Source organism: Neodiprion lecontei, chromosome 4, assembly GCF_021901455.1.
Source record: "Neodiprion lecontei isolate iyNeoLeco1 chromosome 4, iyNeoLeco1.1, whole genome shotgun sequence".
Taxonomy (NCBI): domain Eukaryota; kingdom Metazoa; phylum Arthropoda; class Insecta; order Hymenoptera; family Diprionidae; genus Neodiprion; species Neodiprion lecontei.
In genome coordinates this window covers 3821934-3833891 of record NC_060263.1, presented here as the reverse complement: position 1 = coordinate 3833891, position 11958 = coordinate 3821934, and the positions used below count along the sequence as shown (strand labels likewise).

The 11958-nt window shown below is 43.7% G+C and overlaps 1 protein-coding gene and 1 long non-coding RNA gene across 5 annotated transcripts; one reads left to right on the top strand and one right to left on the bottom strand.

Moving 5' to 3' along the window:
• Positions 1–2093: 2093 nt before the first annotated feature.
• LOC124294269 lies at positions 2094–10477 on the bottom strand. Its single transcript, XR_006904222.1, has 6 exons — positions 10338–10477; positions 10134–10260; positions 9905–10062; positions 9639–9818; positions 2565–3107; positions 2094–2246 (listed from the first exon to the last, which is right to left on the bottom strand). It is a non-coding gene; the product is annotated as an uncharacterized LOC124294269 (long non-coding RNA).
• On the top strand, positions 3101–11697 carry LOC107224411 (serine protease nudel). 4 transcript variants are annotated; one of them, XM_015664449.2, is made up of 24 exons: positions 3101–3445; positions 3509–3664; positions 3837–4906; positions 5090–5375; positions 5455–5661; positions 5739–5899; positions 5980–6110; positions 6185–6712; positions 6810–7108; positions 7202–7346; positions 7413–7543; positions 7614–7907; positions 7998–8283; positions 8362–8531; positions 8629–8742; positions 8812–8986; positions 9044–9376; positions 9856–10044; positions 10127–10274; positions 10382–10544; positions 10625–10816; positions 10881–11124; positions 11206–11313; positions 11391–11697. In XM_015664449.2, exons 1-24 carry the CDS (start codon positions 3340–3342, stop codon positions 11695–11697), a joined length of 5943 nt encoding a protein of 1980 aa, XP_015519935.1. In that variant the 5' UTR covers positions 3101–3339. The 4 variants fall into 4 exon arrangements, with proteins under 4 accessions (XP_015519935.1, XP_046595178.1, XP_015519936.1 ...); XM_046739222.1 differs by having other exon boundaries at positions 5054–5375; XM_046739221.1 differs by having other exon boundaries at positions 3111–3133; positions 3333–3445; positions 3837–5375.
• Positions 11698–11958: the final 261 nt, after the last annotated feature.

The following is an 11958-nucleotide window of genomic DNA, read 5'->3' as shown; positions in this document are numbered from 1 at the left end:
AGAAATCGACTGGGCGCAGTCCCAATACGCTGCGATCAACGCATCGAAAGTTACAGCCAAAAAACGAAAACCTGAATTTTCGACATTTTTCAGCAAATGCTTTTTTGCTCGTATCGTCTCTCCCGTTGATCCCACTCTCCTTTTGCTGCGTTTTCTGAGTTCCTTGGGGTCCAATTGGTCGGGAAAGAGTCATACGAATCAATTCTGAGACGAAAAATTTTTCGGTCAAAAAAAAAGGAAGGTTAACCCCTTTGTATTTTTGGCGAAAATTTTCGCGATTTTCAAAAGTGCTGGAATAAATCAATTGTGGCACTATTCCGACGTAATTTTGCGAAAGAAATCGATTGGGCGCAGTCCCAATACGCTGCGATCAACGCATCGAAAGTTACAGCCAAAAAACGAGAACCTGAATTTTCGACATTTTTCGGCAGGTGCTTTTTTCCTCGTTTCTTCTCTTCCGTTGATCCCACGCTCCTTTTGCTGCGTTTTCTGAGGTCCTTGGGGTCCAATTGGTCGGGAAAGAGTCATACGAATCAATTCTGAGACGAAAAATTTTTTGGTCAAAAAAAAAGGAAGGTTAACCCCTTTGTATTTTTGGCGAAAATTTTCGCGATTTTCAAAAGTGCTGGAATAAATTAATTGTGGCACTATTCCAACGTAATTTTGCGAGAGAAATCGACTGGGCGCAGTCCCAATACGCTGCGATCAACGCATCGAAAGTTACAGTCAAAAAACGAGAACCCGAATTTTCGACATTTTTCAGCAGGTGCTTTTTTCTTCGTATCTTCTCTCCCGTTGATCCCACGCTCCTTTAGCTGCGTTTTCTGAGTTCCTTGGGGTCCAATTGGTCGGGAAAGAGTCATACGAATCAATTCTGAGACGAAAAATTTTTCGGTCAAAAAAAAAGGAAGGTTACTCCCTTTGTATTTTTGGCGAAAATTTTCGCGATTCTGAAAAGTGCTAGAATAAATTAATTGTGGCACTATTCCGACGTAATTTTGCGAGAGAAATCGACTGAGCGCAGTCCCAATACGCTGCGATCAACGCATCGAAAGTTACAGCCAAAAAACGAAAACCTGAATTTTCGACATTTTCCAGCAGATGCTTTTTTGCTCGTATCGTCTCTCCCGTTGATCCCACTCTCCTTTTGCTGCGTTTTCTGAGTTCCTTGGGGTCCAATTGGTCGGGAAAGAGTCATACGAATCAATTCTGAGACGAAAAATTTTTCGGTCAAAAAAAAAGGAAGGTTAACCCCTTTGTATTTTTGGCGAAAATTTTCGCGATTTTCAAAAGTGCTGGAATAAATTAATTGTGGCACTATTCCGACGTAATTTTGCGAGAGAAATCGACTGGGCGCAGTCCCAATACGCTGCGATCAACGCATCGAAAGTTACAGCCAAAAAACGAGAACCTGAATTTTCGACATTTTTCGGCAGGTGCTTTTTTCCTCGTATCTTCTCTCCCGTTGATCCGACGCTCCTTTTGCTGCGTTTTCTGAGTTCCTTGGGGTCCAATTGGTCGGGAAAGAGTCATACGAATCAATTCTGAGACGAAAAATTTTTCGGTCAAAAAAAAAGGAAGGTTAACCCCTTTGTATTTTTGGCGAAAATTTTCGCGATTCTCAAAAGTGCTAGAATGAATTAATTGTCGCACTATTCCGACGTAATTTTGCGAGAGAAATCGATTGGGCGTAGTCCCAATACGCTGCGATCAACGCATCGAAAGTTACAGCCGAAAAACGAGAACCAGAGTTTTTGACATTTTTCAGCTGGTGCATTTTCGATCGTAACTTCTGTGCTGTTGATCCCAGGCCACTTTTGCGGTGTTTTCTGAGTTCCTGGGGGTCTAATTAGTCAAGAAAGGGTCAGACAAATCGAATCTGAGACCTAAAGTTTTCGTTTATCAGCAGAAGTTGGAAGGTGTACTTTTGTCAGTATTTTTCTCATGGTACTCTTAAGCCGCAATCAATCTTCACACGTACCTTGGAGTTATTAAGCACGTTGTAAAATGACATTCATGATAAACAGGTTTAGCTCTTGTGCTGTTTCATGAAATTTACGAACGATTGTGGTTAGGTGTTTTATTGACCATTTACAAGATTCACATAGAAATCAAATCACTTGACAATTACATTGGATTCATTAGTATCTATATCAATAATTCACTCTCACAATTCGTCATTCTCTGGATGCTGTGGTTTCCCTATTCGTATCGACAGGCGGAATTCTCACCATCACTTGAACGTTCTGCAATCAAAAATATCGCAAATTTGCTGTCAGTCGATAAACAACGTTTCTAAAACTCATCATAGGGATTCTAAATTATTCAGGAAAGTTCACATAGTTTCTATTCTTAAGCAATTTTCGATTGTGTCCAGAAAAGAATGCGTGAAAAATTTTTATCTTTCGAAAAGCTATGTATCAAGAAGCAAATTATCATTTTCCAAACATCCCACACTGCTTTCGATGTTATTTATTTCCATGTACTCGTACCAAATTTGAGAAATGTCCGAAGTTGCTTATATTTGTTTTATGCCCATTAAAAATTTAATACACTGCAAGTACCTTAGCCTGCTTCTCCAGTACCAATAAGTTGACTCTTCACATTCGAAATTGTTCCATTCGCCTTCATGAGCACCACCATGCGCTGCTGTTAGCCTCATATTTTGTACATTGCCGCGCTGTACGATCTGCCGTCGAGGTAGAAGCGTCATGTATCTCGAAAAATATTAAAAATAATCGTGTAATGTACAATTTGAAGTTGACAAATATTCCGACGTATCCGAAATATGTATACGTCTTAGGTTTTTATTAAGAGTATGCAGCCTGTTAGTATTGCTTTATTAAGACACAGCGTCAAATTACTAATGGCATGCACAAATATCACGCTGTGATATTACGCAAAATTCTACTCTCTCGGAGGCTCGCGGTAACACCTACCTACTTTAAAATATACTACATCCAACTCGTACCCTGTGTTGGAATTCCGCTGTCTATGACCTCCGAGTAATTGCTGACTTGTTTGAAATCTGATCGCTGTAGTTTCGCTCTTTGAATTTCTCCGGTTAGTTACTGCATTTGGTGCTGGACAGCGCGAGCTGACTGAAGCTTGAAATTCAATCACAGAACAAAAGGTTGAATAAATATTTTAAGCGTTTGAAAATATTTAATCATATCATATGCATAAAGTATTAGTTTCATGTCTGTGAACTAGAATCACTCAGTGCTTAGAAATACATTTAAGTTGGTTCAAATAAACGTCTTCGATGTTCACCATTGTTGCCTATCAACAGTAATATACGCGTCCCAAGTTCACGGTGAATTTTACTCCAGCGGAAAAATGATAAAAAAACACGCCGGATATATGGTACCATCGGAAGAATTGGCCGAAATTCCAATCGGTAATTGTGAACCGACATGCCTGGGTTCCGGTCTCAACAAAAATGGTGAGTATTTATACATACGCGTATATCGATTAGAAGAGTGTTAGTACTGTAAAAAATTCTTAGGCAAAGGCACTGGTCAATATCCAAGAAAACTGACGGACGCTGAAGATAACTTGAAGATTCCAATTCGGAATCAACTTTCCACTATTTTCCGCACCCTATTGATCGTTATGCTTCTCGCCTTCATTGGATTCCTCATTCATGTGACTGTTACACCATGTATGTGAGACGCTATTTTTATTTGTAATAAATTAAGCTACGAATTATCCGATTAGTTGCGCATAGGCCGATCAGAAGATCGACAAACTTTTCCACTGTTCGACACATTGGTAGACAGCATGCTAGGAAAAAAGTGATGCGACGAAAGTTCATTTTCCTTATAATCTTCCAGATAAAAGTTACACCGAGGTAGAACTTACGAAAGTAATAGAGCTGGAGACTCCTGAAAATGAAATGACAACGGTGGACGATTCCGAGAACAACATCTTTGTTCAAATATCACCCTTTAGCGTAGAGGACGAAATTTCTGACGATATGGTCAGTACCCTCTACAAAGAGGCTTATGGAAATATTCCCGACCACCAGTCATCACGTTTGAAGCGTCAAGTCGAAGCTGAAACCATCGAAAGTTGCAGAGAAAGACATGAGAAATGTAAGCTTCTCTTGGGTGAGCTGAAAAAGGTGACAAAAGATGTCTCGCACCAAATGCACGAGATTCGGAAGTTGATATCGCAGATCAACTCGATCCATAAACAAGAAGTACTCACTATGGACAGTACAAATATTACCGCGTTGGACTTTGTAACGTGTCTGAAATGCGAGAAGCTGGAATCCCAAACCACAAACGTTAATTCCATCCCCGAAAATTCACAAAACAATAACGAGCCCAGTTCATTTCCATTGATTACCAATTCAACAAGTCCACCGTCGAATAAACCTTCAACGATTCCTGGTTATAAGAATGCTGCCGAGTACTCAAATCATTCTCGATTGAACGATAAGATACAGCAGGCCAAAGTAGTCCAAGACTCAAACACGGTACCGGAAAACGTCCAAGTCCACAGCGCCGAAAATGATTTCTTCTTCACGCACAGCCAATCAAATCGAACCTCAGGCTCGAAATTTCAATGGCCAGATAAACTTACGATAGATCCGCAAGTAGTCAATCCAGGTAGGAGCGGTTTAATCGTTCCCGAACGTATCTCAACAACAACGGAGGATAATTCAGCGGTCTTGCCAACGTCAACCGCGAAGAATGACAATAATCCATCGCTCACTACCTCAAATTTTGACAGACGTATGACGCTGCATGAGCTGAAGTCGAACTACGAACCAAATGCAAACGTCATTCCGACGGCTGAGACGACGAAGACCAGCCAACAGGTAACCTACACCCCGAATGTGAGCTGGATGCCGTATCCTCTTTGCGTCTACGGGCCACCGAACCCTCCAATTCAGTCGGTAAGACAAACCTCATCTGGAGCAATTACGTTCCCAGTATCCTCGGCTTCACAAGTTGATCAAATTCATTACGGTCAAAACGTGGCCATCACGCCTGCAGTGACAGCATACGGAAAAACTTCATCTTTCCACTTCAACTCTGTTCAGCCTGTAATCCAGCCCCTTCAAAATCCCGGCTTCCAGTATGTCCCGGTGCAGTATCAGCCCACCTCGGTACCGGTTTTGCCGCAGCAATACGGACCCACGGGATCCGGAGTTCAGTATTACCCCGTTGCTTCCGGTGCTCAACAGACCACGGCCACAGGCCCAGCTCGACCGTTCTATTGCACTTACGTTCCTACTCCATCATTTCAATTCCCGACGGTCCCAGGAGTGTCAGAGTTCCAAAGGTCCGTGCCCGAAACAGCAGTCCCAGAAATTGACCTCGTCAGTCAAGCTCAGTTCGAAGATGAACGGCCAAGGTCAAGAGGTAATAGCTCTTCTTACTTGCCAATTCGTCTTCTGACCACCGCCAAACGTCTTAATGTAAATCCCTACTGTGTGAATAGATCACATAGCTGGATGTCCTCCGAATACGCAAGCATGCAGCGATCTCAGTAAGTGTATTCCAAAATCGGGCTGGTGTGATGGTTCGGTAGATTGCATTGATGCCAGTGATGAGACTCGGTGTTCCTGCAGAGACCGGGTCGACAGAGAGCGACTCTGTGACGGCTACTTCGACTGCCCTCTTGGCGAAGACGAGCTCGGGTGCTTTGGTAAGGGATCCAATGATCGGAGCGTTGTATTCTTTCAAAAATAATGGCACTGTAATCATCCGTTTATGTTTTTCCAGGATGCGACATCCATTCATTTAGTTGCGATGACGCGGAGAGGCGTCAACGCTGGGGTAATTGCTTGCCACTCGTTCAGCGCTGCGATGGCTTCCCACAGTGCTCTAACGGGAAAGATGAACTGCACTGCAACATCATAACTCACTTCATCGAAGAACGCAATGTGAGTTCCACAATTTCCGATGGATTCCTTTCCCATTGTACAAATGATAAGTTCAATCTAAAACCATATGTTTCGTTTAGATGTTCGCAGTTGGTTACACAACCGGATACCTTCACAGGAACTGGAAAGGCATATGGTATCCGGCTTGCACCCCGTCAACAATATGGGCCAACGATGCTTGTCGAGCTGAAATCGGTGATGATAATTATAGGTACTTATTGCTATCATTTACGCTTTCTTATCTTTGAACAAAAATTCTAATTTATGTCCTTCATATTTCCGCAGAGATTTTCCATACGTCGAACAAATTAAGCTTCGACAGAATTACGCCGGTCCGTATGTTGTTCAATTATCTTCCAACGAAATTCAAATAGCACACAACTGTTCGAACAAAGCAGTCTTCGTCAGATGTCCTGAAATACCGTGTGGTACTAAAGTATCATCACAGACAGTTAATCCGTTTTTCAGTTTTCTGCATTCTGTGCAATTTCCGAAGTCCAACCCATCGAATCAAGATTTTCGCAGTAAATTAGAAGGTCAAGATCTCGATGATTCAAAACAGCAAGAGTTAGTGAACGGCAGCAGGATAGATCCACTTGAAAATCACTCGGCATCGAGCCCTGATCGAAACGCCACCAGCGTAGCAAGTGACGATGATATTATCGTCAGTGAATCGAGAGTAGTTGGCGGTCATCCGAGTGAACCTCAAGCTTGGCCATCACTAGCGGCCGTAAATAGAGACGGCAGCTTTCATTGTGGTGGCGTAATTCTGGACGAGATATGGGTCCTAACAGCGGCCCATTGCATTGATGGGTGAGCCTAATGTCAATTTTATTTCAAAAGTACACAAAGAGTCGCGATTCTTTAGCGACACTGAATTCGATTGATGATTCTTCAAACAATTATTCAGCTTCGAAGGACACTACTACGACATACAAGCTGGAATGTTGAGGCGGTTTTCCTTCTCACCGATGGAGCAATCCCGTAAAGTTAGCCACGTTGTGATGTACCCGACTTATGACAGAACGGTCATGAAGAACGACTTAGCCCTCCTACGTCTGGAAGCACCTCTGCACTTTAACCGTTGGGTCAGACCGGCTTGTCTCCCAGAAATCACGACAGCTGGAGCGCACTGGAGAACAGGACCAACCCCGGACGCAACCTGCGTTACCGCAGGCTGGGGATCACTAGTTGAGCATGGACCTGATCGTAAGGAATAAATCTTATTAGTATAAAAAATTAGGCAGTAATCGAACACCGAAGAACTTTATAATTTTCAACCCATTCTGTTATTTATTCCAGCCGATCATCTTCGGGAAGTTGAATTACCAATTTTGCGGAACTGCAAATACCCGGCCGATCAGAACGAGGCGGAAATCTGTGCAGGATTACCATCAGGCGGGCGGGATACGTGCCAAGGTGACAGTGGCGGTCCACTCATGTGCAGGTATGTCAGTTCTTGTCAATTTAGCACTGAAACCGTGGTGTTAATTTGATACTGTGATTTAACCAGGAATCCGAATTCACCGTCTCAATGGTACGTAGCGGGAATCGTGAGTCACGGAGAAGGTTGCGCACGTCCAAACGAGCCTGGTGCATACACAAAAGTGAGCCGATTTGTTGAGTGGATAAACAGGACCCGCTGTAAGCATTGAAACGACTGATAGACACACGAATTTCTAGTAAACGGTTGGCTTATCGTTTCTTTTTGCAGTTCAACGCGAAATACCGAAGTACAAACCGCTTGCACGGTGTCCTGGATACTACTGTCACAGTGGATCGCGGAAGTGTTATTCGGCGAAAAGACGCTGCGACAAAATCGTCGACTGCATGGATGCTGAAGATGAGTTCAACTGCCATATGTTCCCAGATTTTTCGATACATCGGAATACTGATTCCAGTGACTTTGATTTTGTCGCGGCTACTCGGGAAGATCTTTCCACACAGACGGAAATAAATCAGGAAGAAACTGTTGATGCGGAGATGACTACTGCAGCTTTGACTACAGGTAGACTTATCGATATTCGATAGAAACTTGGAGTTTGACCATATTTCCTCTGCTTGTCACTGGCAGTTCAATGGACGATTTTATTTTTAGAACCATCAACTACCCCTCAGAGTGTTATAATATCAACGACAACTATCGAGCCATCAACAATACAGCCTATAAAACAGATTGTTACAGAAGATGACATTCCGGAACAGAAGGTTATAGATCAGGACATTATCAAACAGAACGTTACACAAAAGAATATTACAGAAAAAAATGAGGAATATATTACTACTACTCAGCTAACTGACGAAATCATGACGACCGTTCCCGCAGAAGTGATCACTACTACTATTTCACCGCCAACAAACCGTCATCATTTCAGCTGTAGGATGTAAGTTTTTGTTTCCAGTCTGATCATGATGTAAGAAGGGTGGGGCATGAATACTTTGAAGAAACAATTATTTTTCAGAGTAATACAAACTATCAATTTGATAAAACGGTGCGACAGGATAGTCGATTGTCAGGATGGTACAGACGAGGATGACTGCACCTGTAGAGATTATCTTAGTAGAATTTATCCGACGTCAATTTGCGATGGCCACATAGACTGCTTCGACGGTACTGACGAAGAAAATTGCGGTTAGTTTGCAATTTAGTGTCGGTAAATTTTTAATAGCGATGTTAAAAAGTGGTGACTCCCGGAGTGCATTTGTTACGTAACGTTGAATGTTTACAGATCTATGTTCACCGAAAGAATTCCATTGCAAAAGAAGCGGTGAGTGCGTACCGATGGATAAGAAATGCGACCGAATAGCAGATTGCGCATTCAACGAGGACGAGCTGAACTGCTGTGAGTGAATTGTCGATAGATAATGATCCTTTGATGCGAAAATCTTTTATACCGAATTTTCTTCTGCAGTCGCTTTGAGCAACGGGAAGTACGTGATAACCGATATCGACGGACTGCCGCATCACAAACGAGAAGGTATATTGACGTTGTATCAAGATCGTGAATGGGTGCCATTCTGTATCGATACGATAACAGAAAAACCAGCCGCACTTGCGAAACAAATGTGTTCCTACTTCGGGTTCGGGTGAGTCGATTCGTGGAATGGGTGAGGAAGCGTGAGTTGCATTGATCCGATTTTCAGCGCCTGCGAGTCTTTCAACGAAACACGGATGCGGAACGCGCCACTGGAGGTCAAAGCGTCGACGGCGATGAACTTGGTACCCTACGAGTACAGCACTCCCCACATTTTGTCCATGGAGGAACCCCAATGCACGGTTCTTTACCTGCGATGCCTGCCGACGATACATTCGATATCAATGACCTACCGACTGAAAGGCATCGACGGCCAGGAGGAGGACACTTATCTATGGCCATGGCACGCTGCCGTTTTTGCCGATGGCCGGTACCAGTGCTCGGCTGTTCTGCTTGAGCCAAGTTGGCTTCTGACAAGTCGCTACTGCGCCATGGACCTGGAGTAAGCAATATTCGCAATGAATTGAATGATGAAAGAGATCGAGAGACTGTTAGTTACGTTAACTGTAATCGCAAATCCATTTATATCGATGACTGACAATGAGTACTGATTATCGATTCAACGCCACCGTACAATCCATACGTCTGTCGATAGGTATACATATGCGTGAGTTCATTTACAGTTAAACTGATCGATCACTTCGAACCATAAAAGAATATTTTTCGAACGAATACGTAACATGAATTATTCAGTAAATACATACCGCGATGGGCAGGCTGGTCGCTTCACTCGATGTGCAAGCCGGACGGAAGCTACTTATGAGGGTAACAATATGCCAGACCCAAAGACTAATTAGATATCTCGGTTATTGTACTCAAACGCTTAGGACTGATCAATGTTCGTTGCACATTTTTATTTATTCTACTTGAGCTCGACCATGTTCCTGAAAAAAGAGAGTAAAATTTTAATCTGACTCACAGCTTGCAGCAAAATTACACCACGGCACTTATGGGTGTGTCACGCTCGTACCTGCAGGTCGATGGACCACATCAGCAGAGGAGTATAGTCGACGAGATAAGAAGCGTCAAGAATTCGGATGCGATCTTGATGCACCTTAAGCAGCCTGTTAATATGACTCGGCATGTGCAGCCGATGTATCTTCAAAAACGGTCGGTCAATATTGTATGCTGTAAGCTCAGAACTTGCGTTGGATTTACCGAACTTCCTTTATCATCTCTTATCAATTTTTAGAACTCACCCAGCTGCAGAATCCGATACTTGTGTAACGGTGGGTGTAGACAAGGATGAAGGAACGAGGAGCATTTTTCTAAGGGCGGTCCTTAACAACTGTCCCGCAAATCGTCGCTGTTACGAGAATGCCAACCCTATAAAATGCAAGGTGATATCATAATTATCACTACGAAAGCAACGTGCTCTATAGATCGGTGTAAGAATGACGTACCTTTGTGTCATGATCACTGACCATCGACAACCGAACTGTTTTAGAACGTAACATCAATGGCGTGGAGCGGGACGGTGGTTTGTCATGGATGCAGTGGATGGTACCCGGCTGCTGTTTACCACGTGAAAGAGGGACCATGCAGCTTTGAAACGAAGCAGAGCCTGTCCAGTATAGATTATATCAACACAAATTTGATCACCGGGATGCGTGAGTAATCAACTAACATTTGTCCCTGTGAGCCAATGTTAGTCGGTGATCTATAGTCAAAGATGTAATGCGTTCCACAGAAGAAATTCCGCAGTTAAATATGTCTGAGCCGAATTGCGATGGGTTCAGATGTCTGTTGGGAGAGTGCATAGGATGGCCGAAAGTCTGTGACGGTGTTCCAAACTGCAGGGATGGGGCTGACGAGGATCCAAAGTATTGTCAAGAGATGAGGGACCATTGCGCGAACGGAGTCGACGATACGATCGGATGCCGTAAGTTTCAATTTCCTGCTAATCATCATCACGATTTAACGAGTCTTCATCTTCACTTTCTCAGACTGCACGCAGACCGAACTTCGTTGTGGGAACGGCCAGTGCGTACCGAAGTCAATGTTTTGCGACGGAAAGAGTGACTGCGCTGACGGGACTGACGAGCCGGAAACTGGATGCAGCTGTGCTGCCTACCTTAAACTGACTGCGCCGAAACTGATTTGCGACGGAAGACGCCACTGCTTTGACAAATCCGATGAAAATCCTGAGCTGTGCTACTGCAAGGACGCCAGCTTCAAGTGCGACGGAAGGTCAGCAGAGTCTTGATGAGGCTTTTCTCCACTTCTGCATCGCATTCCTCATCGTATCATGTCTATTATGTTTTTTCGCAGAGGCGAGGAGTGCGTGTCACAAGATTTCGTCTGTGACGGTGATCAGGACTGTTCTTCAGGGGAGGACGAGAAGGAATGTCAGGCTTTGCGAGCTGTGCCGTCATACTCGTGAGTTCATTTCGTCCACGACAGGCTCGCCACTCTCTGGCAACCGGTCGACTATAATGCTCGATGAATCATTTCAGACCCGGTTACGGTGAGGTTGTTCAAAGGTCGTACGGCATCTGGCACTCGCAGTGTTTCCCTGCCGGTTCTGTGGCCGAAAATGAGGGAATCGATCTTTGCACGGAGTTGGGCTACGAGTTTGCGAAAAATGTCATCGAGAGCGATGCCAGCGACTCGAGAAACTTGCCGCTAGTTCCTGTCCTCGATAAATTTTACATGGTACGGTTGAATATGAAGGCTTGGATCATCATGCGAGATGACAAGGCCCTCGTCAGTTTACATCCACCTGAACAGACATGCTACCGTCACTACGTAACGTGCGCATGAGCGTTTGATCTTTTCTTTCCTTCGTTGCCTAGCTAGGTCTATCAACTAAAGTAAAATTTCAAAAGTAACAAGCCTCGGGGTGTTCACGTATCGTCAAAGCTGATATCATTGTTTGTTACATTATGTAACGTTACGCAACTCGCAACTTCGGGACTTATCTAATGCTTCTATTGAAATACACGTACTAACACCTCGAGCTCGCACGTTGATATATTAGTATTCTAAAATTGTTTTCGCCTGAGACGATTCTGCAAAAATTGC